This window comes from Aptenodytes forsteri, unplaced genomic scaffold, assembly GCF_000699145.1.
Source record: "Aptenodytes forsteri isolate BGI_AS27 unplaced genomic scaffold, ASM69914v1 Scaffold231, whole genome shotgun sequence".
In the NCBI taxonomy this organism is placed as follows: Eukaryota; Metazoa; Chordata; class Aves; order Sphenisciformes; family Spheniscidae; genus Aptenodytes; species Aptenodytes forsteri.
The window spans coordinates 2,466,989-2,494,828 of NW_008796046.1; the positions used below are offsets into that span (position 1 = coordinate 2,466,989).

Here is a 27,840-nt window from a genome sequence, read left to right on the forward strand (position 1 = left end):
AGGTTTAGATTGGACGTGAGGAAAAATTTCTTTACTGAAAGAGTGGTTAAACATTGGACCAGGCTGCCCAGGGAAGTGGTGGAGTCCCCATCCCTGGAGGTATTTAAAAGACGAGTAGATGAGGCACTTAGGGACATGGTTTAGTGGACATGGTGGTGTTGGGGCGACGGGTGGACTCGATGATCTTAGAGGTCTTTTCCAACCTCAATGATTCTATGATTCTATGATCTATGAAAAAGAGCCAAAGCAGGGATTAATATTTAGAAAGGGGAGGAGTTAGAGTTGAAAGAGAAAAGAAGTGGTGGTTGCAGGAGTCCTCCAGTGGGTAGGTAATCCATACAAAGAAGGCACAAAACCTTGGCAGCTTTGATTTTTAGAGGAATCCAGCCAGCAGTTATCAAGCACCTAGCAGCTGAGGCGTATTCCTCAATCATAGCACACAGGAGCAGAAAGACCCTCACCCCAAGCATGCATGAAACAACATCCACACCCACGCCAGAAACTGACACCGGTGCAAAATTTAGCTGCCTATTTTCTCCAGGGATTTTCATCACTAGGAACCCAACACCAGTCCTCTGGAATCTGCCTTCCAGATGCTGGCTGTAAGCTTCAGAAAACCTATGCGTTTTTGGGATTTAGCCAGTTGACTGACCTCCTCTTTTGCAGCTACACTGGGCATCAGGATTAACAGAACAGCATTTTAAAGGAAGAGGGGTGCGTGAGCAGCCAGAGAATCTCATTCACATTTTCCTTGAAAAGACAGATCTACTTGTTGATTAAACAAAAGAAACCCCACACGCAGTGACTAATGGAAAGTTGGACAAAGCAGCCGTATGAGGCGATCACCGTGTACCTGTGAAACTCATGTACTTCTGGCTGTTGGAGATCTTCTTCGAGTTGTAAAACTCCAACACGTCCAGCACTGCCTGGGGGTTCTTCTTCTGCTCCGACTTGGTGATGTTGGAAGTCTGCAGCAAACGTGCCCATTGCTCCGGCATTCCCTGTGGGGAGATGTACCTCATTAGCTCAGTCAGCCTAACGTGGTTCACAGCATACACACCCGCTGCCACAGTTCTGCCACAGTTTCTGGGATTACTCAGTGCTGTGAGGGAAATAGGGAGAAAAGAGGAGAGGAAAAGAAATGAGGCGGTGGATCGATACCTTCCTAGCCACTGTCTGCGTTACAAGTCACACGTTCCTCACATGGACATGCAAATGCCACACTGCTCACGGGGCTCTGGGTGAGTCCTGGGTCCTTTGAAGACCAAAACTCAAAAGACAGAAAGGAGCAGACCCAAATGCTGCAGTTCAGTAAGAGCCTCAAGGAAAAAAAACACCTTTATGCACAGGTATACACATATTTACATATATCCAAGAAAGACTACAGAAGTAATACACACTGTATAGCATCTAGGACAATGAACATGCAACATTCACTTGGGTCTTCTTGTAGCACTAGAGTTCTTTGATAATAGTGGTTTGGTGCCTATCGTAACCAGAGCTGGGAAAGCAGAGATGTTAACCTCACATCTGAAGCTCAGAATTTCATTACAGGGACATCATTTCAGCCAGAAAATAAATACATCTGGAGTACAACCTGACCTGTGCTTTTCACCACCAGTGAGAATAACAGTTTGTATAGACGAAGCAGCAAGCAACTGGGATCCTTTATCAATAAAGTTATCCTCCCTGTTCAAAAGGATGGCTGGATACACCACTCAGGTAATGCCCCACTGGTACATCCAGGTTAACTTGGGCAAGTCTAGAGGCTGACATGCAAAACACAACTGTACACACAATTCAGGCTAGGAGAGCAAAGTCCCTGAAAAGGAAGCATAAAGACAGCTAAAACCAGCTTGCTCACAAACAACTTCTACTGTTATTAAATACTATCTCATAATCAAATTAAGAAAAATAATATGATGAAATATAACTCTGTCTTCCTAGTACTTTGCATGTCAATTAAAAAAACGCTTAAAAGCATCTGCCATTTAGCCTTAGGACAGCACATACACATTCTGTCATAAATAGTTATGCACAGTTGTGTCTCCCCTAAAGGGGAGCTCTCAGAGCCCTATTTGGCAGACACAGACTATGCTGTAGGCCTAATCTGGCTCTAGAAGAGGAGAGGAGGGGAAGGGAGGAGAGATATACCATGTTTTGCTGGCCACAGCAGCCAAAAAAACAGGAAAGGAAAAGTTTGGTGGCAGCCTGGGCTCCTGGGATGTGCCAAGTTTGACAAACAGTCTCTCAGCGGGAATTAGTGGGTAACCTCTGCAGATGTGTTTCAAAGGAGATCAAGCTAGATGATGGTAATAGCCTTTCCAGCATTACTATATAAAAGATTAATGGTCCTGGCTCCTCCTAGCAATAAGCCAAACCACATAGTTCTCTTTTCCTCCAGATTCACTTACTGTGAATTCTCCCGTGACTGCATCAAACCCCACATGAATCGTGTGTTCAAAGTCTGAAGGGAGGGAGATCTCCGGCCGCTCTTTCTCTTTCTTTTTATTGGCTGGAAGAGAAAACAACAACAACAAAAAAATCCATAAATCCATCAAGAATTAAAATCTCCCCAGTAGCTTCCAATTTACCTATCCAACCACACCCCCTTTTGCTAGGTATCAGATTTCGATCTGGGATAGACAAACAGCAAGTTTAAAAACTTTGTTACCTCACTTTAAGAGCAGCCACAGTGAGTGGACAACAACAACAACAACAAAAAATCAAAGTCCTGTAACACAGGACAAGCATACAACAAGGGAACTGATATTTTGGGTATGTCAAGTATCAACCGGTAGGGCTAGACTCAATAGCAGAAGAGCTATTTACCTAACATATTCACTCAAACTTATACAGGTCAGAGTCAAAAGCACTACAGTGGCAGTAAGTGGAAGCCATGCAGTTTTGAACACATTTTTTATTTGTTGTTTTAAGGAACTTTAAAAAAAAAAAAAAAGTGCTGTTAAATATACAGTCACCTCTCATATTTAGACAGAGACAAAATTAACTACAAATACAGCTTATAAATTGCTTCTTTCATCTTACATCTTCAAAACAGAGTTTATGAAGAAAACCAAATATAACACGTGTGCTTCTGCTACAAAATCTTATATGAGCAAAACCATTTATATTTTCCTGCTCACAAAATGAACTAAACGTGGTTTCAATAACAAGCTTTGAAGATACAGAGCAAGAGGGCAGAATCTGGCAGGTGAGGAGCAGAAGTCATGAAGAAACAGGAAAGGAAATAAATCAAAGCAGATGCACCCTGCAAATTTTCAAGTCAGGTCTTCAACCAACATTATCATTATGCCTTGGATTAAGTTCATCCATATTTATGACGTTTTAAAGACTCCATCTTCCTTTTAATATTTACTGTATTCAAGAAATTGAGATCAGTTTAAGGAGGAACCACATTCTACTCGGATTTGCTGCTGCTTGCGGTTATAAAATAAGCAGAGCCAGGAGAAGGTGACTAAACCACTTATGTTTCCCAGCTGCTACCTTTTGTATCTAAAGCCAAATAGAATTTGTTTCGTGGTTGACATTCCCCAGTGCATTTTTGGCAACATGAATGCCAAACCCCAGGTATTTCAGAAACCTGTGAGGCTAATGCTCAATATTAGAATTATTTAAGACACTGCTGGTGGTTAGTTGTGTAGAGATGGTCAGAGCTTGCCCCAAAGGACCGAAATCCTGTTTCCCTCAGTGCCAGCTCTGGCACTGTTCTCTGCGTCATTACAGAGTTACTGTTGCACAGAGTAATTTTGGAGAAAGAAAAGGATCAGATGCTCCATTTGGGACATGAAGATGGAACAGATTGTTTTCGATCCGTCTTTCAAACAAAGGGGACGGGGGAAGCTGAATCGCAGAAGAGCGACAGAGTTGCCAAGGGGAAGGAGGAGAGAAAGCTGCCATGCTGGAGGAGCCATCACAGAGGGGGGAGCTAGAAGGAGACAGAAGCAGCTGCTGGTTAGCAGATGGTGAGCATCTGCAGCACGGAGGCCTGCCAAAGAAGGAACAAGCAGCTGCATCCAGCAGGTATACAGAAAAAGCTGGATGCACTAGCAGTGGACGGAAAGCAAGAGGAAAAGAGATGCAGAGGGAGCCATCAGAGGCACCGTATTCTACAGGCCTGTCTACCGGATCAGTCCATTTCTTCAAGCCAAAGAGTAAGGTGTCAGCTCAGCCTAGAAGCCCGTCACTCAGGTGAGGAGGAAGAGGGCACCTGTACTAGCACCACTATGCAGGAGTGCTGCACGGATGATTCACGCACACACAGACGGTCCAGGACAACTGCCCCAGTAGAATTGAACGTATCCCTAAAAAAGCTAAAGGGTATTAAGTCGCTATCCAGAAGTCAATACACTTAAGTGTTTTTTTTATTTCTGCATTCAGACAGCCTGAGCTCCCTGCCACACACCCAAATCCCAATAAACTTCTCTGCAACCAAACGTTCCAGTATCCATTCTACCAGCAAACTTGAGATGACTGCTGACTGCTAACTTATCCAAAGCAGGAGACGGTGGCCTGAACGAGCCTCAGCTACACAGAACAGTAAAAACAGTTCTGGAGGGACTGATTAAACAACATAATCACCTCTGTCACATCAAAACTCCAGCGCCCTGTTCATGTTCAACACATAGGTCGAACATTCACCATCATGGGAATGCACATGAAGCTGGCACATGAATTCAGAGATTTTCCTCCAGCAGTTTCAGAGGACAATGAACTTCAGAAGCTTTTGATCCAAAATCTGACAGATCTAAAAGCCTAAACATATTAAACCATTAATAACATAATTGCTTTTTGCAGCAGGTATTTATGTCATAGCAGGAGATATAAGACAAAAAGAATTAAAGGGAGTTTCAGGATGGCTACACTGCAATATGAAAACAGGAAGAGATTTTTCTGCATTTATGGCTTATGTTGTTTTCATACCCCCAAAGCAGTTAATGTTTTCCCAATTACCTTAGTTTCCTGCAACCATTTCCTACAGCTTCTGAGCCCTTTACATTTTCCCTGACGCTCAACAATTCTTTGGGACAGCTACCACAAACTCACGCTAAAATCACTTTGCCTTAGCGATAACGTTATGGTGGATAAAACCAACAATTGCTCTGTACACTTTTTTTAAATCCCACACTCAGGATTTTATAGCACCCAGACTGAATTCACCATCATGGGAACGCACGTGAAGCTGGCATATGAATTCAGAGATTTTCCTCCAGCAGTCTCAGAGGACAATGAACTTCAGAAGCTTTTGATCCAAAATCTGACAGATCTAAAAGCCTAAACATATTAAACCATTAATAACATAATTGCTTTTTGCAGCAGGTATTTATGTCATAGCAGGAGATACAAGACAAAAAGAATTAAAGAGATGGGCACTCCCAATCTTGCTAAACACTTAATCCCCCCTCTACAGTGATTATATTATCCTTGCAATGAGTCAAAAGCCTTGAAGAATCTTAAAATAAAAAATAAATAAAAGATAAATCATATCTCTGATTAAGAAGGCCTACCTACCACCAAGTGCTTTATTCCCACAAACACCTTACTACCTTCTCATTCAAAACCTCACACGTTTGACGCCGTTACAAGAGCCACCCATAAAGTTTCCTTGTGATGCTCTGGCAACTTGAGCTACAACTAGGAAGCACGACGTCCCACAGTGAAGTAAGCCCGTGAGCCCATCCTGAAGCATACTGAGGTGAGACAGGTCTTCTCCACTGGTAAGGTTGAGTAAAGTGCTCCCCTTGTCACCACAGAAAGGGTTCCCGAGCACTGCAAACTGTCACCTTGTGGGTAAAACCTTGCCTCTACGCGAAGCTGCAGCTGAGCTCAGCAAAGCTTAGAGGAGCTAAATGTGCCACCTTCAAGCCAAATTCATACCCTCAACTAGGACACCGCTGAGCCCAAGAAACTTCAGATGTTCACAACTCCTGTTGAAAGCAACAAGTCACGCAAGCTCTGCATCCATTTGGATAGGACCCATCCAGTATTAAGCCAACAGGTTGTTTAAATACCAGTTTTGGGGTTTAGGCTGGGACAGAGGAAATCAGGACTATAAATTACACCCTAAATTTTGCAGGCTGAGCATGACACCTCCAGAACAGCCTGGCAAGGGGACATAGCTCTATGGAAGAGTGCAAACATGTATGAGGCCCAGGATTTAAGCCCCATGTGTCCTTTACACCATGGCTCTGTTCATGCACAGGGGTAGTGCAATGGAAAAGACACTTTCCAAAGCGCCTTCAGCTAGAACTGCCCTTCTTGACCCAGTGACCTGTAAAGGACGCCCTCAGGATGCCCCCCCTTTATTGGCCTCCCCTCTGATCTGGGCCCACAAGCTCTCAACAGGTCTGTCGCCTGCTCCACAGCAGGACTCTATGTGTTTGAACTGCACCTTTGCATAAAGCACAATCCCTTCACCCCATCTTTCCCACCCACGCTTCATAAAGTGCCTGCTCCAGTACTGTCCATATTTGCTAGCAAAATTCGCCCACGTCCATATTTGCTAGCAAAATTAATCGCCAAGCATTTCAGATCTTTGCAGGCTCTTTGCAACCCCAGCAGAGGTTAAGGACAAATCCCTGGCTTCCCTGGGTAAGGATCCAAAGGTCATGGATTTGCCCAAAATTACATTCCTCTAACTGAATGGAAACCAACTCCCCGTTTAGTCCAGCCAAACTAACAAACAACACCCAAATTATTTCAGGCACAAACCAAAGAGACTGTCTGAACACCTGGGAATTTCATTAACGTTAAGCAGCAGGAGGCACTGGGAATTTAATTGTCATCATGAGATTAGAAGAAGTTTTTATAAGATTAAAATCAATCAATCAATCTGAAGTGAAGGTGACAGTGTTAAAGGTACTTTTTGCTCAACAGGAATTAGAGGACAAGCAACCATTCTCGTTTGGGCAGGTGTATTGCAACAGAAGGCTCTGCTGGGCTTGGCTAAACAAAAATCTCTCATGTCTCGAAGCATCTGCCACGTTGGCCAATCTTCAGTAAATGCAGGCATCTTCAAATCAGCGGCAGCCCGTCTGCTGATTTTACCCAAACCGTTCACTTTTGCAGCTCTCCTTTAAAATCCAGTTCAAACTAGCATTTCAGGTTGTATTTCTTCTACTCTCTTACAAATTTCAGGTGGTTTCTTTGTTCTCTGCAACTGCTGAGCATAGAGATTTAAAAACCCCACTCCCTTAAGTAAGCTGACACAAAAATCCTGCAGCTCTTCAGGATTAATACTCATAATGGCAAGTTCTAACCAAGATCCAGCAAACTTTTAACATGGAGTTCATGGGTTTCTGGATTGCAGAATCAAAAATCCATGTTTGTAAAACAATCCAAAGTTGCTGAAGGTATCATATAATAATAATAATAATAATAATAATAATAATAATAATAATAATAATAATAATAATAATAATAATAATAATAATAATAATAATAAATGCTGCAATATTTTGTAGAAAGTAAACCTAGATCTTGCTTATTTAAATTAGCGGAAGTATCACTCCAATTAGACTTTTCACTAACAAATATTAAGGAGGCAGCCTCCCTCCTGAAGCCCAGGAAGTTGAAGATACCTAGGCTTGACTTTAGTTATCCAGTGTCCAGATACCATTGCAATGCAGACTCTATAAAAAGCTGATGTATTAGAAAGAAGAACTCCAAAAAATAGGTCAGATATAAAAAGAAACCAGCACATATTAGGGGACGGAGACTTTTTTTCTTACATCCCTTCAAAAGATTCATATGTGAGAGAGAGAGGTTTTTAAAATATCCTGATCTTAAAAATTAGAATTTCATGTATAGTTCACAGTTCTTATCTCCATTTCCATCTGTTACAGTCCCTATAACAGGAGAAAATTCCTTCAGTTCACAAGAAACGTGCAAGAATTTGCAGTAACGGATTATTCTTAACAGCAAGTAGACAATGCCTGACCCAAACACTAGAACAGAGTAAGTGACCATGCAGTAACATATGACAGGCCTGGCAGAAGATGGCCTGTTAGTCATGCTTAACTCAAATTATTTGCTGTTTAAAACAACAAACAAGCAAAAGACCTCCCCCCGCTCCCCACCAAAGGAATTGCCAATGCCAGCTTTAAATGGCCAGCTGGTAATTGGTACAAAAATTTATGTTTTTCAAGACCATTAAGGACAAGTCAGGCTGGGAAGTGGCAGAGCTAGTCCCAGTATTCAGGGACACTGTTCTCGTAATTTAAGGGGAAGGGAAAAAAAGGCGCAAAACAGAGTAAGTGGGATGGATTAAATGTGGCAGGATTAATCATTAGAAAAAACCAGATCTACAGCCAGCACCTTATGTACCCCAAAATGACCAAGACAGTTGTGCAGGAAACAAACACACAACATTTTCTAAAACCTAAACCATTACTAAGCATCAGGTGCTTAACTAAGGTCATTCAGAGCAACATTCAGACAGGAGGTTTATAAGAAGAGACAAAATACTGTACTTTTATCTCCTGGTAAAATAGATCGGTAAAATCGGTCCTTCCTTTTCTTTTCTTCTGGGTTGGGAGGCAAAGGTTTTGAGCCATGGTTTAAAGTCCCAGCATCTTTGCTTCCCGATCCAATCATAGTGCTGGTATTTCTCATCGGAGGAGCAGGCGGTTTGTCTTCTGTTTCAACTCCATTGTTAGACATCTTCAGTTGGGGAGGCCGTTACTAGGAATAGGAAAAAGAAATAAGAGGCCTTATTTATTTATTTATTGTAAACTAGAATCACACACTGTCAAATAAACCACACGCAGGTGTTTGCAGACTAGCCTGTAACCTCGTATCAACACAGACCAAGGGTCAGCGTGACAAATTCTACTCAAGCTCCATATTTTTTCTGTTAACAAGACTATGTTCAAGCGTTTTGAGTTATTGATCATCAAGAAAAGCCTATTGCAGGATACAGCCAATTCTCAAGCAAACCATGGAGCAGAATTGTAGGGTGGGAAGGAAGAGCAGTAAATACCAGGTAGCAAAGATAGCCAAGAGGAGCCAACAAGTTGCCGAGCTCATAAGACCTCTCAGATCCATGCTAGTTCCACTAAAAAAAACTACGTCAAAAGGTTTGTATCAGTCTCCAGCACACCATGATGCAGAAAGACTGAAGTTTGCACTCGAAGAGTTTTGATGCAGCCGCTCAGGTTCCTTTGCCAAAAAGCTGCTGGACTGGTTCAGAGGCAGAGATGGCGGGGAAGCTGCAGAGCTGTACCCACGTCATCTCAGATGCAGCGCTGCGGCCCTTGCTAGTCCCAGGCCAGCCCTGGCCTTTCCACAGTAGCAGCACGCTTCAGGCACAATTCAAACTGCCGGAAAGCTGACTGCATTTTGTTCTGTTGGAAGGGTCAAACAAAACTAGATCCCCAACACACACATAAATCCTTAAGTAAATAATCCCTGCTGTGCGGATTTAAAGACGGAAGCTTTGGAACGGGGTAATAGATTATTCTGCAACAACTAGCATGTTCCACCCAAATGAGATCAGCATTACTCCAGACACAGCCTGGCTGCAGCGAGATCCTTCTGGAAACTGGAATTCATCTGCATTATGTTCTCAAAAGAAAGTTGGGAGTTAACTGCAGAACAAAAACCAAAGCAGGAACAGTTTCTGTTTGGGTGGAAAAAAGCAATTCAACTGCTTTACGAATTTCACAAGCAGTAAGGGAAGATGTCTCGCTCAGGGAGAATTACTGGGTGGCAGAAAGTCAAAAACGGTTTGCTCTCTGCAAGTGAGAAGTCCAGTTTCAAGGCCGAGATCGCTGCTGGCTTCCAGGGAGCTGCTTTTCCATAGCCTGGACTCAGAGGAACCACACTGGGTCACACTCCAAACAGATCTCACAACCACACGATGGTTCTACGACCACACAACACCAACCTGCCAGTCTTCAAAGTCTTCTGTGGCCAAGCTACTGATGCTCAGTGTTAACTGGAAAGATTTGGACCCAGGGCACACGGCTCTCGCAGCTGCAGGGAGCTAAGAAAGGCAAATGCTGCTCGCAGAAGGCACTCAGCTGCAACACGTTAGACTTCACTGAAAGCAGCGGTTCCCTAGCTGTTGCCTACCAAGCTGTGGCTGGTCTGCAGCTCCACCTTTTCCTCCACTTACTTGGTTCCCGGTTTCTTCACACTTGCTCTTAAACAGGAGGGCTGGCAGTATTGTGCAGCCCAAGCCTTCACACACAGGGAGCTTTGTAAGAGGCTTGATCCCAGCCCCGCTTCCTCCCAACAGAACTGTGCAATGGAATTTTAAATGATGGACTAGCATTTGGGGTATTGATTTTAATGGTGGGACAGTTTTGGCATTTGGGAGGGGTGGGGGGAAATTAGCTGTGCATTTGTCTGGGCGTGTTCTGGCATGTGCCCTGTGCATCTCCCATCACTCATGCTTCAGCCTCATGCCATTCTCCAGTATAAAACAGAGCAGAACTAAGCGACAGCTGGAGTGCCAGCCATGAAGTGGTGCAAACAACTACCCTCCCTGTCTAAGCAGTAGAAAAAAGTCTAAACTAAAACCCAACTGGTAAACCTGGCAGCCACTGCTGCGCACATACCTTGTGCAACATGAAGATATTGAGGCCTCACTGATGGGCTTTGCACATCGCAGTGTCAGTGGTTGGTACTGAACTGGCACAACTAAAGCATTTGAAACGACATTAGCAGAAGTGCCACAGAAGACCTGCATTCTTTGCATTGATGCTTATTTAACTATGAGAAAGCAAATTGCTGGGAGGGTGCTAGGAATATGCTGCAACTAGGGAAGCAGAAGGAAAATGAACGTTAGCAGCTCTGTGCCTGCCAAACGGCCCTCCCCAGGAGCGGGCACCACATTTGCTGCTGTAACACCCTGGTTTACCCCCACAGGTGTTTGAATAAAGGTGTATCCAAAGATTCCCCTCCGGCCAGACTTCCTGGAGCTGCAGGCATGCCTGAGACGGCAGGGGAGACTGCTTTCTTGCTGGGTCCCTCTCCCACGGAGCAGAGAGGTGAGTAGGTGAGAATCGGTGCTTGCTACCTGCTGTCAGAGGCACGGGACTAAGCAGGGGACAGAGCAGAGTTTACTGTGTTGGGGAACAGATGCAACATCAGACCGAAGGGCGGTACAAGGAAGAGAATAGAGCAGCATGTGGCTCCAGGCTGGAGAAAAAGAAGTGAGAAGAGGAAGAACCCCCCCACAGATAACAGGCAGAGGCTGGCCTAGTGCTGGGGGAAGGAAACAGAACATAAAGGGGGGGGGGAAAGGACCATGAAAACATAAGAAAAACCTTTGGATGTCAAGCATCCTCACTCTCAGTTCCACCAGTGCAAAACCCCAGGGACATCTGCTCACAGTTTCTTCAATATAAGAGGGTTTTTCAAAATCCCTCAGTCGGAAAGAATAGAGCGCAAGTGAATTACTGTTTTACTGCAGGGCTAGAAACACTGGCAGTACAAGCTCTTGTTTATCTTACATTATTCTCTGAATGAGCAAGTAACTGCTGAGAAGTTACATAGTTTAACAAACAATATTATTTTACACCTATTTGGTAACTGCAACTTTCATGTGGGCAAAGCATACAGTACACCCTCTCCTTTCTTCTCCATTGCTGAAGCTCCCAGACCTTTCCCCTCATCAAAGTCTTATGTTTGGAGTTACAAGAGCTATTTAATCTGTTTGGAGACAGGGGATGAGATAAATCCTTCAACCCCCAAAATTAAGAGACTGGTTCTACAGAAGTTATCCCCTGCAATAGCAGCACTATCCTAGAGGGTTCCCAAAAGCCTTTTCCCACTATATATTTAAAAGGGAAAACAAAAAACCTGCTTACGCGAGTCCTCCCACTGTGATACAGAGATACAATCTATCCCCAAACTCAACATCATTATACTTTAAACTTCTGTTGGCTTCAAAGTATGTGGATGAAACCCCGTCCTGACAGAATTACACACACCTCTCCAGGGCTTTACAGCACAGCTGAGAGCCCGGAGCACAGAGCCATAGCGAGTGGTTACAGAGGCAGCCGTCTCCCTCACCATAGCCTAGCTGACTGTGCAAATTCTCTTCTTCCTAAAATAATCTCCTGCCAATCCACATGTAAGCAGGCTTTGAACAAACCCCCTTGCGTAGGCCCTGCTCAAATTCAGAGCACCAGGCAATTGCTTCACCAGGCAGCATAACATCAGCGCTACGACACTGAAGTGAGTCACTCTGCTCGGCGCGATCCATCCTAACAGGAATGCAAAATATCACCGAACTGAGTTACTTCCTTCTTCACACCAGTGACTGCGCTTTGAGAAATTTATCTTATGTTTCCATGGTATGGTTAAGTGAACAGTGGAAGCAATGAAACAGCACGTGAACTTTTCAACTGCAGTCAGATGAGGGAATACATTTTAGCTGCAGACAGAATTATTCTCAACTACTATATATATATATATATATTAAAATACCAGCACTCAAACCAAACCCCCCAGACACCACTAGGAAGGCATAGTCGTGATGTAGGACTATTGTTTCTGCAGCCGTTTGGGAGTACTGAAAGTTCGGGTTGTTTCAGCATACAGTACTTAGGAAAATAAACGTTTTATTACTCCAACCTATGACTGCCATAAGTCAAATTACAGAGGCCTTCAAATGCTCCCTGCCCCTCCCCATCAACTTTTGAAGCCCATTAGCTAAATTAGATTACCCCAGCCTCAACAGAGTCAAACAGCAGACCTGACAAACTCTCCTTTCACACCTACAAAACACTTCTGCAGACAGGAAGGAGTGACAGACAACCACGCACAAGGGGAGAAGAGACTCAGGAAACCACTTGGCTGTTCAAGATGGAGCAAGTGGAGGTACTGAACAGAAGATGGCACCCACAAGTGCCAAGAGCAGCGTCCAAGAGTTCAGAGTACACAGACGTGCAAAGATCCGTGCAGGTCTGCTGATCTGCGTTAAGTAGATATGGCTCAAAACCATGACGTTTATGCCTGTAGCTTTCCTGTAATACAGGCACAGGCTCCTGAGCTGTTCATCTAGCAGAGTGGGACCCCAACATATGTGGAGCCTTCTGGCACTACTGTGGGTAACACACACATACACGAAAAAAAAAAAAGAGAACAAAAGATCCTCTATGTATGTCATTCTTCCTTCTGGTAAACCACATCATTTCAAACCTGATGCTCCACGCTGAACTGTAAGTTTCTATCAAGCTGGTAGTGTTTTCTTTGCATTCTTTAGCAAGACAGGCAGATGACTGATTGCTAAAACAGAAAGCAATTAAAAAGTCAGAGGAGCTGAAACCTACGCTACAGTAGATGCCATAAAGATAACTATGTCCAATGCATACTAATTGCTGGAGTCAACATGAAAATTCATAAAAGAGCCATCTATAATTCATGCAGTCTGGCAAGACAGTAGCTGTAAGTTACTCACTACAACTTACAGATGAATAAACTATACTAAACAAGAGAGGGGGGAAGGAGGTGCTCAGCAACTGTTTTTCCCTTTCTGCCTACTACCAGAAGGAAATCTCACATTTTTCCAAGATGCTATTTCTTCTGTTGTTGCCAGGGTGAGGAAAGGGTATCTTCCCCACAAAAAAGGCAGAAGGAGTCTTGACCTTTAATTGAGTTGATCCTGATCAGAACAAGTGTTTTACCTCTGCACCAGTATCCCTGCACTCTTCCACGCCATGGCTGGAGATCGCTCATGCACACACACAGTTAAAATCTCCTTCTTCCTCCTTGCACTGCCCTGGTGGGAAGGAGCAGGGGCCGTCCCCTGCTCTGTTCAAACACATTGCAAGCAGCAGATTCCTCCCCGTGTGTCACACTTTCCTCCAAATCCCAGAAGAAAATTAACGGCAGAGTTTACCAGCTGGGTTTCAACACAGGATTAAAAGACACTCATTCATTTTTTCTTTATTACTTTACGTGGGACTAAGTCTCAAACACAGTCTCACATTGAAGGAAAGGCACCCCACACATGTTCCACCTGAAAAAGAGGCAAGAGGTATCCTTTTCCTCCACCCGACAGCGGATGTGATCTGGGACACACGCTGTCACAGAAGAGGGCAGCAGCAATACACACACCCTGAAGGAGGACAGACTGATCGTCACATTTAGAGGTGATTAAAAAAAAAAAAAAAAAAAGGAACTGAAGCATCTAGCTGTCTCCCCAGCCAGTTACTGCACATCTGAGTGCTGTGCAAGTGTGCCAATTAAACAAAAAAAAGTGAAGGGCCATCAGTGCATCAGCCCAGACCCAACATTTACATGTGAATTAAAAAAAAAAGGTTTTCATAAAGTTCTAATAAATAAAGAATTACAAAACAGCACTGTTTGCTCATCTATCTTTAGAATTTACCTGTTAGACCCCTGCAGGTGCTGCCAACACCTAGACATGCAAATGGAATCGCTAAATTAAATGAAACAATAATCACTAAAAATAAGTACACATTTAGAAGAGAATGTATCCACTGTTACAGCCAGAGTGGGTGGGTGAGGAGGGGGAAGGGAGACACGCTCTCATGGCAGACGGCCAACTACTGGTTGCAGTCTTGCTCCACTGCAGGCATTATTTCCATAGTGCTAGACATACAGGATGACTGACCAGTTACAACTCAACAGGAATGCTGGAGGACTCCATGGCTTGGAATTTTAAAAGCCAAAAGACTGGAGGGTCCCTTTAAAAAAAAGCCTTTAATTCAACCCCAACTGTTTGGGCTAAATGCAAGAACTGCCAGGTGGGATTCCCCGGCCTGTATTTTGCAGGAGGACACGGACACCACTGCAGCAGGCACTACTTCTGGGCAGGAGAGCTGCAAAATCTCTTCCTGAGCAGATATACATGCTAAGCCATCTTACTGCACAGATATGCTTCTAAAGAACAGACTAATTATAATCGCTCGATTCCTAGCAACAGAGCAGAGTTCTCCTTTCACTCAAGTTAAAGAAGCTTCTTTCTGTTTTGTTTTAAATAATCAAGGTCCAGCTTTCGCCAGCCTCCACGGTGTGGGCCTGTGCACGGCTGCTGACGGTAACCCAGACACACACAGGGTTTCAGTACGACTGAGGCAGGTCAAGCCCTTTCCACCAGATTAGGCTTGAATCCAAAACTGCAGAGGCAACGCCAACTTAAATTGCCATGCTTCAATTTACCTTTGGTTGTTTCACGACTAACTGGCAGTGTCAAACAATAACCATTTCGCAGTCAATGCCAGCGATGCCCCAGTACCAGGAGTACACGATGAACTCACCTTACTTGTGCTCCAGCTGGGTAGCTCAAGCTTTGAGAGCTGCAGAGACTAGCTCCAGCTGTTCCCATCCCCGGGGCAGCAGCCTGCTCATTTTGACCTAGCACTTACCCCATTCTAACAACGCTTTTAAACAGCCCAAGAGAAATAAATTGCATCCATATTTAAAAAAAAAAAAAAATCCAAGCTGAGATAGAAGGAACCAAGAGTATAATTTTTAAAACTTCTCGGCCCACAAATCATTCTCCTTATTTCCTCATCTCCAGAAGTGCTGTCTCCCCTCCCCCAGCTACATGCCTGAACAAGCAAGTTCGCTGTTGCAGACGTCAGTACAGGCTCCGTTTTCCAGCGCAGTATGGAACAGCCTTGGCTCTGGTTCCACTTTTGCTCACAGGAAGGCAGGGCTTCAATCACACAAGTCAAAGTAGTGACTGGAGTCAGAGCTTGCTTAGCAGGGTGGGAAAAATAAAGGCCTCTTATGTTAAAGCATACCCAAAGCCCATATAAGCAGGTTTCCTGGAGGAAATCTGTGTTCCAGAGGAAATGACTAGATGCAGCATAAAGAAAATATATTAACACACCCCTGCTACTCTCTACCTAAGTTACTTGGCTCTAAGTCCAAACTGCACATTAGCAGCAACAGCAACTGAAAGCAGCCGAATCATTAATCATTTTTCCATTCAAAAGTTTCCAATCCAGAAGACAAACATAGAGCACAGGGCTCAGAATTAAGCCCCGCTATCCCCTAACGTGGAGTAATTCCCAGCAAAACATATTCACGTTTTAAATACACACAGGTATTTGCAAAAATGCAGCATGTAGGCATGCACCTTGTTAAATGCAGAGATTTGACTTCTGCCATTTAGCAATGGGGACGGGGGTAAGAAATTTGTCAGAAAACTAGAACATCGTCAGGTCAAGTCAACAACATCCCACATGCACAGAGGACACCATAATGCAGCGGTCAGCAAAAAGCCACAGTATGTAAAGAGCAGAAAGTTTGCATTAACCTGTAAAAGGTGAGTTTTTCTGAGGAGAAGAAACACCAAGACCCGCAAAAAGGAAACCGATGTTCTTAAGAGCGAAACTCATCCAACTCCTTTCTCACTGGGAAACTAAAGAGCAAGAAGACAACATGAGTATCGTTAGCTGATGAAGCCATCCAAAAGCCTCAATTAGACTGAGGGGGAAATGCCGCAACAGTTCAGCGCTAATTGGAAATGCAAACATTTATCATCAGAGCAGCGCTCACTCCTGTGTATAGCTCCATTGTGTTCACTGCAGCTAATGACAGTAGGAAGCCCTGTGCTCCGTAGTATTTATGTAACGACTGGCAAAGCTGTCACATTCCCTTAATTGCTAGCCAGGATTTTCATACTGGCAGTAGTTTTCAATTAAAGGAAATCACAAAGATTGCTTCAGTTTCACATTGCTTCGTTAAAGTTTTGGTTCTTCTTCAAAGCTGGGGAAAGAGGAAGAATGAATAATTCTCCCAAGACAGAATGAGCTCTGCATCAAACATGAGCTTTTTGTAGACAAACTGAATTAAGAGACAAGGAAAGCACGGTCAAATACCCAGAACTGAAAGAGCTAATTTAGCATCAGTAAAGACAAACAATTTGAGAACTGCACATAAATCTGCTCCAAGTTTGCAAGGATTACTCCTTCAATTATGATACAGGTAATGCTCTAAAAGCAGTTCATTTAAAAGGCAAAATGAAAAAGCCTAAGGTAGCTTAGGGTTTCCACCTATTGAGCTTTCACAGTAATGCCATCTTTGCTGGTAGAGCATCAGCTCTGTGTTTATAATTATATGCCATCTAGCAAAACACCCTATTGTACCTACTTTATAATCCCAGTACGTACAGAAGTAAGCGGAGCGAGTATACTGTGGCAAGGTCTTGCGTTCTTAGACTTCCTTGCTTGTACCAAATGGACTGCAGAGCATTCACTAGTCCATTAAGAACCATCATCGTTTAATTTAATGAGCAGCAGTTTGTTTTTAGGAGGTACCATCAGGACTTTTATCACATCATTTACTCAGATCCCAATCATACTTACTGTATGTCAGTAGAGAAAAGAAAGCTCTATAGGACTGGTACAAAGGAACTGCTGTTTCTGCAATATATTACAACAAAACTCTGCATTAGCGCTCAGTTAAATAAAGCCCATGAGCCAAGTGAACTATTTTTACTCCGTTGAATAAAAGGAAATATAAGAACATCACTTATTACAGTAGCAGGCCCATTTTCAAGCACTATGTAATTAGGAGTAGGAGTTAATAACAGGACCAGAAATAGTAGGCAAGGTTTTCCTCAACATCTTTGTGCAAGTCTTTCTGGAGCATGGATCTTCTTACCCTGTGTTCTTTTGCGACGGTTACCTAAGCAGCTTTAAGTAGGGCACATGGATCTTCAATGCTACCTATTTAAAACTCATTCTTTCTCATGAAGCAGCATCATCAGCTGCAGCCACAAAACCCAATCCAGCAGAGACTGATCAAGCTCCTACACAGAGCCCTGTCAGCATCTGCAGCAAGCGACTTGCTTCTTTCAATCCAATTCCCCGTGGACGAGCATCTACATCATAAAATTAGCAACAATATGAACTGCAAATTCAGCAGAATTTGGATTTCACTGATGGATGGATTGCCAGTATGCATGTTTTATTCATCTCAAGACTGCTTTGTCAGGTTGGTTGCATCTCCCCTCTGTGCTTAAAATGCTAAAAATCATTTTATGGTCACTATTGAGCAGCCAGGAAGCTCTATAGACAGTGTTGTACCTTTTCTAAATGCCAGCCAAAACTCACCAGATTTCCAAAATGAAGACAACAACCAAAGACTAATGTTCTAGGAAGCCGTATGAGTCAAGGCATTTTGTTCAGTACAGTATTCCCTCCCATCGCTGTAAGTCACCTTGCTGAAGTCCCACAGCTACTTCCCGCTAAGGTCATCAGCATGTGAATTACCCTCCCTATGACAGCACAGCATGCAGCAGATCAAGATGCAGAGTTTTCTGATCATCCTTCCTTAATTCCAGTAATTAAGATTCAAGGACGTTCACTATCAACACACTCTCATAGAGGTTCTTGCTACCTACCTATAACCCAAAGCTTCCTCAGTGTTCAGGCACTCAAACCAATTCTCATTTCAGCATCCACCCCAGGTTACCTGCCCACACTCCCTCTCTCCTATTGTAAATCCAAGGCAAGAGAGTGTAAAATGAGGTATTTTAAACTCCGTAGCTAGCACACTACAATTTCACCTCTCACCTTTACAGTAACAGCTCTGTTCACTATAAAACTCAGATAAAAACAGGGCAGTCAGTTTTGGAAACAGCTATTTCACAGCTCACAAGAAGTCTTAGCGTTGGTCCCCGAGCATACCCAGGAGGAATGCATGGGGCTGCACTTCCCAAACCAATTTTGCCCCATCCACTTTATGGCATTTACACCCTGCCTCATGTTAAGTGCTGCCTCCCTCTTTACTGAAGCTCACATTTGTACACCCACTGCGGCACAACCTGCACTAACTCCCCCTTCCCTGTTCTTACACTTCTCGCAGAGGGATGCGGTAAAGTGAAATGTGCCAACTGTGGGAAAGGAGATCCTACAAATCAATCCGGAACAGAAAATGACCTGATGGCTTAAGTGAACAGTCTCCTTTGCAAGTATGAGGTTGCTCCTTCCACTCTTTGTTTCCAGTCATTTCCTTTGAGCTTAGTTTTCCTCCATTCCTGGTTATTCTCGTACTGCTGGTACTTGCAGGTGCTGATTCACAGCCTCCAAAGATACGCACATTTGTCTGCTTTTAAGAAAACTCACTTCAGGCTGGAAATAACTGTTGTTTTTCTGTGAACACTCTTCAATGTATATCTAGTTTTATTTGAGGAGCTTAAATATTCTACTTTAACTAAAGCCTCAAAGTTTTATCAGTCTCTGTTGCTCTATTAAAATACTGTAAAACAAACATCCAAATTTGTGGCCTGCCATTGTGCTAGGTAGGTCCCTTTTAGCTTTAAAAATAGAAGTTGGATTTGAGCCTAATGTATATTCTTTAAACTTCTAACATGGTTTGAATTTACATCCCCATAGGTGAAACTTCTCCTGAGGGTTTCAATCCTTAGTACAATTAAAAATCTGCAAAAACCTAATGCTTTCATTCTGACGAAGCTGAACCGAGATATCTCAAATAAAAGTGGACAAATCCCAAATCATTTGGGACTTTCTGAAATGTGCTCTCAAAAAGCAGCCCTGAGCAAATCAGCCCACAAGTCTGTCATTTTAATATGTTATCAGCAGACGGCTTCTATCTTAGATCTGAGACAATGTACTGTCTCCAGCCCCTGCTCCGCTGGCTCCTAACCTTCTCTCCCCCACAGAGCATCTGCATTTTGGATATGTCCTTGGAGATTCATTAACTGTTCCTTCCTCAAAGACTGTGATTATTGGCATTTTTCTCAGATTATGTTTCTAAGCATTTAAAAGACCTGTCAGGACAGAGAAATAAATAAATACAGAAAAATATCAATCCATCATTCTCTCTGTCAAGACATCGCAGGTAAAGAGAAGACCTAAGTTTTGGCTGATGCCTTTAAAGACTGTTTTCTCTCTCACATGCCTGTATATAATTTACATAGCATTTCACACTCTCTCTTAACGTCAGCGTCCTCAGAGGGAGAGGGTGAATTAGAATATTGGTATCTCTAATTTAGGAGGCAATTAGACCACAACAAACCAGAGCTGAATGTATGCTCAAAACAATCTAGTTAGAATTCTACTGTAATTAAAAATCAGTCAAATAATCCTATTATCCCGAGGATTGCTTCGAGGATTGCTAGGCGTGGTTCCAATCTAGCACATCTTTTTTTAATCTTTTATTTCTGCACCCAGAAAGTGATTGAAAAAACACTGAAAACTACCAGAATGGTCCCTTCTGTACAACAAGTTCCCTTCCCAATTGGAGAGCCCAGAAAGATAGAGAAATAAATGTTCCAATGTCAGTCAGCGTTCCCTTCCCAATTTGAGAGCTCAGGAAGACAGAGAAATAAATGTTCCAATGTCAGTCAGCCACTTGCTAAGCCACTTAAAAAAAGAAATGAAAAGAAAAACAATAAAATAAAAGAAGCATACAACTCAGGCCAACAAATACAATTTCCCTGTTCTTCACCCTGCTACCTGCAAACATCGCCTCAAGGGACGCCTCTTATTTCCTCGTATTTCCACCTTTTACCTCCTCCGTCAAAAAGTAACATGCGCCTCTTCTACAGCTGCACAGTTCACATGATTTTACTTTTTAAAAAAAGAGAAGAGAAATGTTTCAAAAATCATCCTTCATTTCTGGATTTGCTCTCACATGCTCTGTGGGGCCCTGCTGCATAACAAGCATTTTATCCATAGGAGACAGCGCCACAAGCCAGCACAGCTGCCAGAGCCTGTGTCACTGAACTGAGGTCCAAAGGAAGATGGCAGAAGGGGCAGGAGAGAGGTAGAGTATGTAGTACAGTAGCGAATATGCATGTATAAACATATGTATATACACATATACATACATATACACACACGTGTGTATGTGCGCATCTGTGTGTATATATAACTTGCACCACCCAAGTAACTCACCTATTTTGCTTACCCCTGGACAGTGAGTATGCATCATATGACCATTTATAAAACATAATTATCCTCAAGTGATATACAGTACTAAAAAAAAGCAAGCTGTAAAAAGTTATAAAGCACAATAGACAGCTCTGAATTCATATAATTTGGTATTACGCATTGCCTAGTTACTTCTGTAAGTATGCATACACCGGCTCTTGCTTCTACTAACTGGAATCCATATTAATTTAAAAAATAAATAAACCAACCCCTCAAAGGCATATAAACAAGGTTGTTGCCCAAATCCATGTTGACCTCATGCATACAGGTCATTCAGCCACTATCACTCACTATATGGAAATACACTCCGGAATTAAACGAGAAAAGAAAACCAAGACACTTCTTGAGCACATTTCTTCTTCCAAGACACTTGTGGGAGGGAGGGCCGGGCAGCTCAGAAAAGGTTAACCTCACAATTTCCCTTCAGGCTTGTACTGAAGAAATTCCAATTTCTTCCAATTCCAGAAATTGAAAACCTCCTCTGCAGAAGTTTTATTCTACCAGGTCACCACACAGAAGACAGTGGTGGGTCCCCAGCCATCTCCTTCACCACTCCTTACTCTGCTGAGCCCTCAGGTCTGCTAAACTCAAACTCCAAATGCCTCTGGCTTACTGGGAGGTGGAGAAGATGCCAACAGACATAACTAATAAAGTTCCTGAACCACTTGGAATATCTTCACGTTATTGAAGTTTTATTCTACCAGGTCACCACACAGAAGACAGTGGTGGGTCCCCAGCCATCTCCTTCACCACTCCTTACTCTGCTGAGCCCTCAGGTCTGCTAAACTCAAACTCCAAATGCCTCTGGCTTACTGGGAGGTGGAGAAGATGCCAACAGACATAACTAATAAAGTTCCTGAACCACTTGGAATATCTTCACGTTATTTATTTTTAGCATTTGAATGCAGAACTCCAAGGAACTGGTGGGTAGAAACAGGTTTCGCACATCCTGGTATTTAGCAGTACGACTAAACTTCAGCTGTGAAGCCCTCTTGCCTCCTCCACTGCCTGCATCCCTCAAATTCCGTTGGGAAATCAGGTAGGATGGTTTCAGTGTGTCAATAGTGCACGTGATTATGATGAAGTTGGAAGATTTTCCTTATTACAGGCTTTCCACAGCCTTAAACTTTGAGAAAATCTGCCTGAAGAGACAAAAGCTCACTCCCTGCTGCTAGGACAGGGGGTAGACCCAGAGCAGTCTCCATGAATATGTAAAAGCGGTGGGTGAATGTTTCTTTTCCCCTCCCCACCCCCAAAAGAACAACAGTTAGAACAACTTTTAGATCTTTACACTCAAGGAGAAAATCATTAGAAAGCAGCAAGGTCTTAGTTTAACCTGGCAAATTTTTACAGTACACAGTCAGAAAGCCAGAGCAACTTGGCTTCGCACGTTATGCGGGATTAAGCACGGCCATCCAACACCAAACCTTGCCACAGTCCTGCAGGATCAGGATCACCGCTGTGCTGCAGGTTGGTGGGCACTAGGGCCAAACCCCATCTCACCTACACACACAAACCCAGTGCAGAATGTTGCGGCATGAGGCCGCAGGACTATATGGCAAGAAGATGTCTGACTCATGCGGCCACGCGAGTACGAAGCTGACGGAAGAGGTAATATTTCGTCTGAACCTTTTCTATACCATTAGTGCTTGCACTAATTACGATAGCAAACAGCAGTCACTCTGATGGGAGGGCTGAACAAAAGTGGCACAGCTGTCAACCGCATTCAAAGAACCAAATCCTTAAGAGTTCATCATTTTGGGGCCAGAACACAATCCATCCAAGCAAGATACAAGGACTTGCAGCTTTTCTGGGACAGAATGCTTCAGAGAGTAAGTACAGCTGACGCAGACGTTAAAAAACTAAGCGTGTTTGCCTGTTTCTCAGGGGGATTTAAACAGCAGGTGAGTGGGGCTGGTCTGTGGGACATGACCCTTTTTTATTTCAGCTATTTAGATGCAAATTGTTCCCCCTCCCTCCCCCTCTCTACACCATCTGTTAGCCCAGAGGTTTAGACTGTGCCTAGGGTGTAGGTTTTGGGGGAGGGGGATATAGATAAAGCATTGAGAAAATTTCAGTTGCTGCCCCTGTTTCCTCTGGGGCACAGTTTAGGGGTGGGGGGGAATCACTTTGCAATACTATTAAATTACAATAGGATTTTTCTCTCATTCTACTGCACTTTCCTACCGACCCCATGGATTTCCAACCCTAGAAAGCATTCCTTGTCCAGCTTTTGGCCAACAAGCAACATTATATAGTGACACTTATAGCAGGTTACTACGGTGTTAGCATAGGGCGTAAGCTGGTATTGCAGGAAGTATCAGAGACTCAAGGAATTAAAGTCTTAAGTAATAATGATGAAGTCCTTCACTACAAGGCACAGTATTTAATGTTCTTTTAGTGCTAGGGAGGTTACCTCATCTCTGCTGTTCACTGGGGAAAAATCAGACAAAGTACTTTCAAGAACTGTTGAGAGATTTGATTCATTAAAAACTTCACATAGGGCTCTGGATTCTTCATAAAGGGAAGATTATGGGTGATGGCACAGAGTGGAGGGGTGGCTGACAGACCAGACGGGTGTGCTACCATTCAGAGGGATATGGACAGGCTGAAGAATTGGGCCAACACCAACCTCATGAAGTTCAGCAAAGGAAAATGCAAAGCCCTGCCACTCAGGAGGAATAACCCCAGGCACCAGCACAGACTGGGAGCCAACCAGCAGAAAAGCAGCTCTGCAGAGAAAGACCTGGGAGTCCTGGTGGACATCAAGTTGACCATGAGCCTCCAAAGTGCCTTTGCAGCAACATCTGGGCTGCATTAGGAAGGACACTGCCAGCAGGTCAAGGGAGGTGATCCTTCCCCTCTGCTCAGGGCTGGTGAGACACATCTGGAGTGCTGGGTCAAGTGCTCGCCTCCGGTACAAGAGAGACGTGGACATACTGGAGAGAGTCCAGCAAAGGTCCACAAAGATGATTAATAGACTGGAGCGTCTGACATACGAGGAGAGGCTGAGAGAGCTGGGACTGCTCAGCCTGCAGAAGGAAAAGTTCAGGGGGATCTTATCGATGTGCATAAATACCTGATGGGGGTGTAAAGAAGACGGAACCAGGCTCTTCTTGGACAACAGGACAAGAGGCAATGGGCACAAAATGAAATACAGGAAATTCCCTTGAAATGTAAGAAGGAGGGGGAAAAAAAACAAAACACAAAACAAGACAAAAAAAAACAAAACCAAAAACGTTTTTCTGGGGGAGGGAAACCAAACCACAGAACAGGTTGCCCAGAAAAATCATGGAGTTTCCATCCTTGGGGGTGCTCAAAAGCCCACTGGACATGCCCCTGAGCAAACTGTTCCAGCTGCCACCACTTTAAGTGGGGGGCTGGAGTAGACTATCCACAGAGGTTCCTGCCAACCTTACTAATTCTGCAATTACAAGCCACAAAAAGTGGCAGGGAGGCTCTAAAGGAGAGATACCCAACAACATTCAAACTACTTATCTGAAGTAAGTGTTTTTAGTTAACAGCATCCAATGCCCCAGTTTAGTGATGAAGACAAATTAAAAGAGGTGGTAAGTGACAACCTTGAGCAGAAAAATCAGTGGAAGAGTTGGGATCAGTACACCACCACCGTCATTTTGAGTTTTAACATGTGGAGTACAGTCCTGGTACTTGGGAGATGCAAGCTCTCTCCCCAGTTCTCACACAGACCTCATTTGTAATCTTGGAGGCAGAAGAGGGGGAGAAAAAAGTGCAAGTACTTCTTGTTTGCTCTGCCGTCCTCCAATCTGTCAATCACCTCCTTAAAGAAAAGGCAATTCAGGTAGTTACAGAGCACACAGCATGAAAAAAATCCCTTCCAGGTGCTTCTGCAACTTCAGTTACCACAAGAAACACATACTCAGTTAAAAAAAAGAAAAAGAGAACTGTGTATGCAATCCTGATGGGAAACTCAATGGCAGAGGGTAAAGGGGGGCATGGAGGGATGAGAAAACCCTTCCTCCCCCTTGGAGCCCAGATGCTAGGACAGAAGAGCCCTCCCTAGCTTGAAGTATGAATAGGCAGAGACCACCTAAGGGGAACTGGGGAAGGAAGAAAATACAGTGTGGGCTTCAGAGCCTCAACTGCAGCTGAGCAAGTTCTTAGGCTGCCCTCGCACAACATTCAGGGCTGACACCAAGACGGGTTCAGGCAGACTTCAATGATGATGCTCCACTGAGGTGAAGGAAAGGAGCTCTTACTTGGGCTGGGAAGACTTCCTGGCAGACAAGGTTTGCACAGCAATGTTTTTTAAAAGGTTTTGGGCCTTTTTCCTTTTTTTACTGTTGGGATGTTGTTTTGGTTGAGTGTTGCGAACACAAACACATTTTCCTTTTTCTTGCACAGAGAGAAGAGGCCAGAACAACGTATGATCTCAACTATTTAGTGACAGTCAGGAACTTCGTGTACCTACTTCCAAGCTATTAACTTCTAAAATATATGCAATTCAGTATCCCTTACTGGAAAGCAATATTCCGATAAAAGTTGCAGGCATTTCATAGAAATGTTTTCCTTACAAAAAAAAAAAAAATCTAAAAAAAAAAAAAAATCAGAACAAACAATTTTTCAATAAATTTGTGCTGATATTTGGAAAGAATTTAAAGTTTTCATTTTAAAATAAAGGTGGTTATATTTTCTCCATTTACGAAAAGTAGAGTTTTCAGAACATCAGCATTTCCCCTACAGAATGAGAGTTGTCTTTATGGACTGCTCTAAATCTCCAGCTAATTTCTGTTTCCAGATCTCTGGCATTTCACCAGCATTACTGAGAATCTAAAGAACAGTTACTGGAAATGTTTTTATTTAACCAAATTCTTGTTCACAAATCCAAGCGCATGTATAAATTTTAAGGGCTGCAATCCTGCAGCTTGATCTGTAATACAAGATACAGGCACCAATTCTCAGTCTCCTTGACTTTTAACAGACAGAAAGGTCATCTGTGATAGCTAAGGGGTACTTGGCCTTAATACCAGCAAGCCACCCACTGAAAACAGTGGGAGTTTGGCCGGAATTAGGATTTTAGGATTTATCCCATAATGCCCTATAACACTTCCCACACAGTACTACCTGACAGCTTCTGAAAACTGGCAAAATGTGAAGGACGTGCCGACAACATCCAAGAGGAGGTTTCCAAGGATGTATTTTGTAACAATTGAATTCAACCAGTACATGTCTGCATACGCACATGTTCTCGCAATTCCACATTCACAGGGGTTTTAGCATGCTGATTTTAAAAGCACAGTGGCTAAAAAATACATCTCCAAAAGCTACTCAATGCCAAACAAACCACACTTTTAAAAGCCAAAAAAACCACAAAGCAGTTGCATCCAGGACATCACTGAACTTGTGCAATAATCCCCCACGTTTGGTTCCCTGCTGTTATCGGTGATTAGATAAGTAACACCAACAACAGACAGATGCTTTTCTGGAACCTCTTTCCAGCACCACCTCCCAAATCATCTTCTCCCACAGATACCTCCAGAACAGCCCTAGAATAACTACTCCCACCCCCAGCGTGACCTGGGACAAGGTGGATGGGTTTACAGCCAGGAAGCTTCGCGGTCCAAGAGCCAATTGCTGCCCACACGGTGCCTTTGCGCCCAGATCTGACAGCATGGATGCTCAGGAAACCAGTCTGCTGCTGGCTGATGGTCTTTCCCATCCCTGTTCCACACTCTTATCTGGTCAATATTTGCTTAGTTAAGTATATGCCAGAGTTGAACGTTTCCCCTGAGGGAAACATGGCTATCAGCCCTGTTCAACCCAATCTGACCTTTATCCTGTAGGGAGCCAAGCAACAGCCAGTTGATGTATTCCACGAGCCAAGAGCTTCATACAGTATCGCTGCTCTGAACTGGGGGTCTGGATCCTGCCCAAACTGAAGTCATCGATTTCACTGACAACAGCACAGGGTCTGCGGCATCTAATTCTTAAACGGATCCTTTATTTGGATCCCTGGAGGCAGCAGAGCCTTGCACATGACAGGATCAACACCTACAGTGCAAGTCAGATCGTATCCCTGTAAATAATCAATGCAGCAACTGGGACACAATATATAAGGGTTTGGTCCAGCCTCTTTAGCTATCACAGCAGCTCCCTGACAACAACCAACAGAAAAAAAACCCAAACAAAACAAAACAAAAAAGTTTAAAAGATAGCCAAAGGACAGTGGGTCTTTCAGGGGTTGAAATGTGACTCATTTTGGAGCAAGAGTCAAACTAAGCACACACGCTGCTGAAGAGAAGACAGGTTCCAATTTAAAAGCAGCACTTAGTTATCAAATGACAAGACGACTTCCACAGATTAGTTGGTATGCTTGCATTTTACCCTGAAACTAGTCATTTTTTAGGATGATCCAAATGCAGGAGAAGAAAAGAAGCCTGACTCAAAGAAAAAAGAAAAAAAGAGGGGAAAAAAAGAAAAAAGAAAAAAGAAAAAGAAAAAAGAAAAAAGGAAAAAGGGGGGGGAGGAAAAAAAGGGGGGCAGCAAAAAAAAATCCCATGGTTGTCATGTTTATGACTTACATTCTCTACACAGGAAATCTTCGGAGCAAGCAAAAGCCTGCCTGCCTTCTACTTCACAAACCCTCGATATGATAATCACATTTTTGAAGCATTGCCTTCTTGAATGATGCAAATTAAAAGGCATACGTAATTCTCTGACATATTACTGAAAACCACATACCAACACAAAATAGCAATTTATTGCATGCCAAGTCCATTAAACTATTACTTACAGCGTAATAGACAGTAGCCACACAGATACCACTGTCACCACTGAGCGGAAAACCTAGGAAATTCCACGTCCCTTGCCCCTGGAGTTTGAGTGAGAGAAGTTGAACTGCTCCTGCTTGGAGCAGGGTTTTGTCCTCCAGAAAGACTGCAGTATCTCAGCT

At 43.4% G+C, this 27,840-nt stretch overlaps 1 protein-coding gene across 1 annotated transcript in view; it reads right to left on the reverse strand.

Annotated features, from left to right (window-relative positions):
- PAK1 (p21 (RAC1) activated kinase 1) overlaps window positions 1-27,840 on the reverse strand; it is a 58,144-nt gene that overhangs the window by 27,097 nt on the left and 3,207 nt on the right. The window contains exons 2-4 of the mRNA XM_009286154.2: window positions 8,493-8,703; window positions 2,415-2,515; window positions 854-1,001 (exon numbers count right to left, since the gene is read on the reverse strand). Of these exons, the coding sequence (XP_009284429.1) occupies window positions 854-1,001; window positions 2,415-2,515; window positions 8,493-8,682 (439 nt within the window). The 5' untranslated portion in view covers window positions 8,683-8,703. The remainder of the gene's footprint in view (window positions 1-853; window positions 1,002-2,414; window positions 2,516-8,492; window positions 8,704-27,840) is intronic.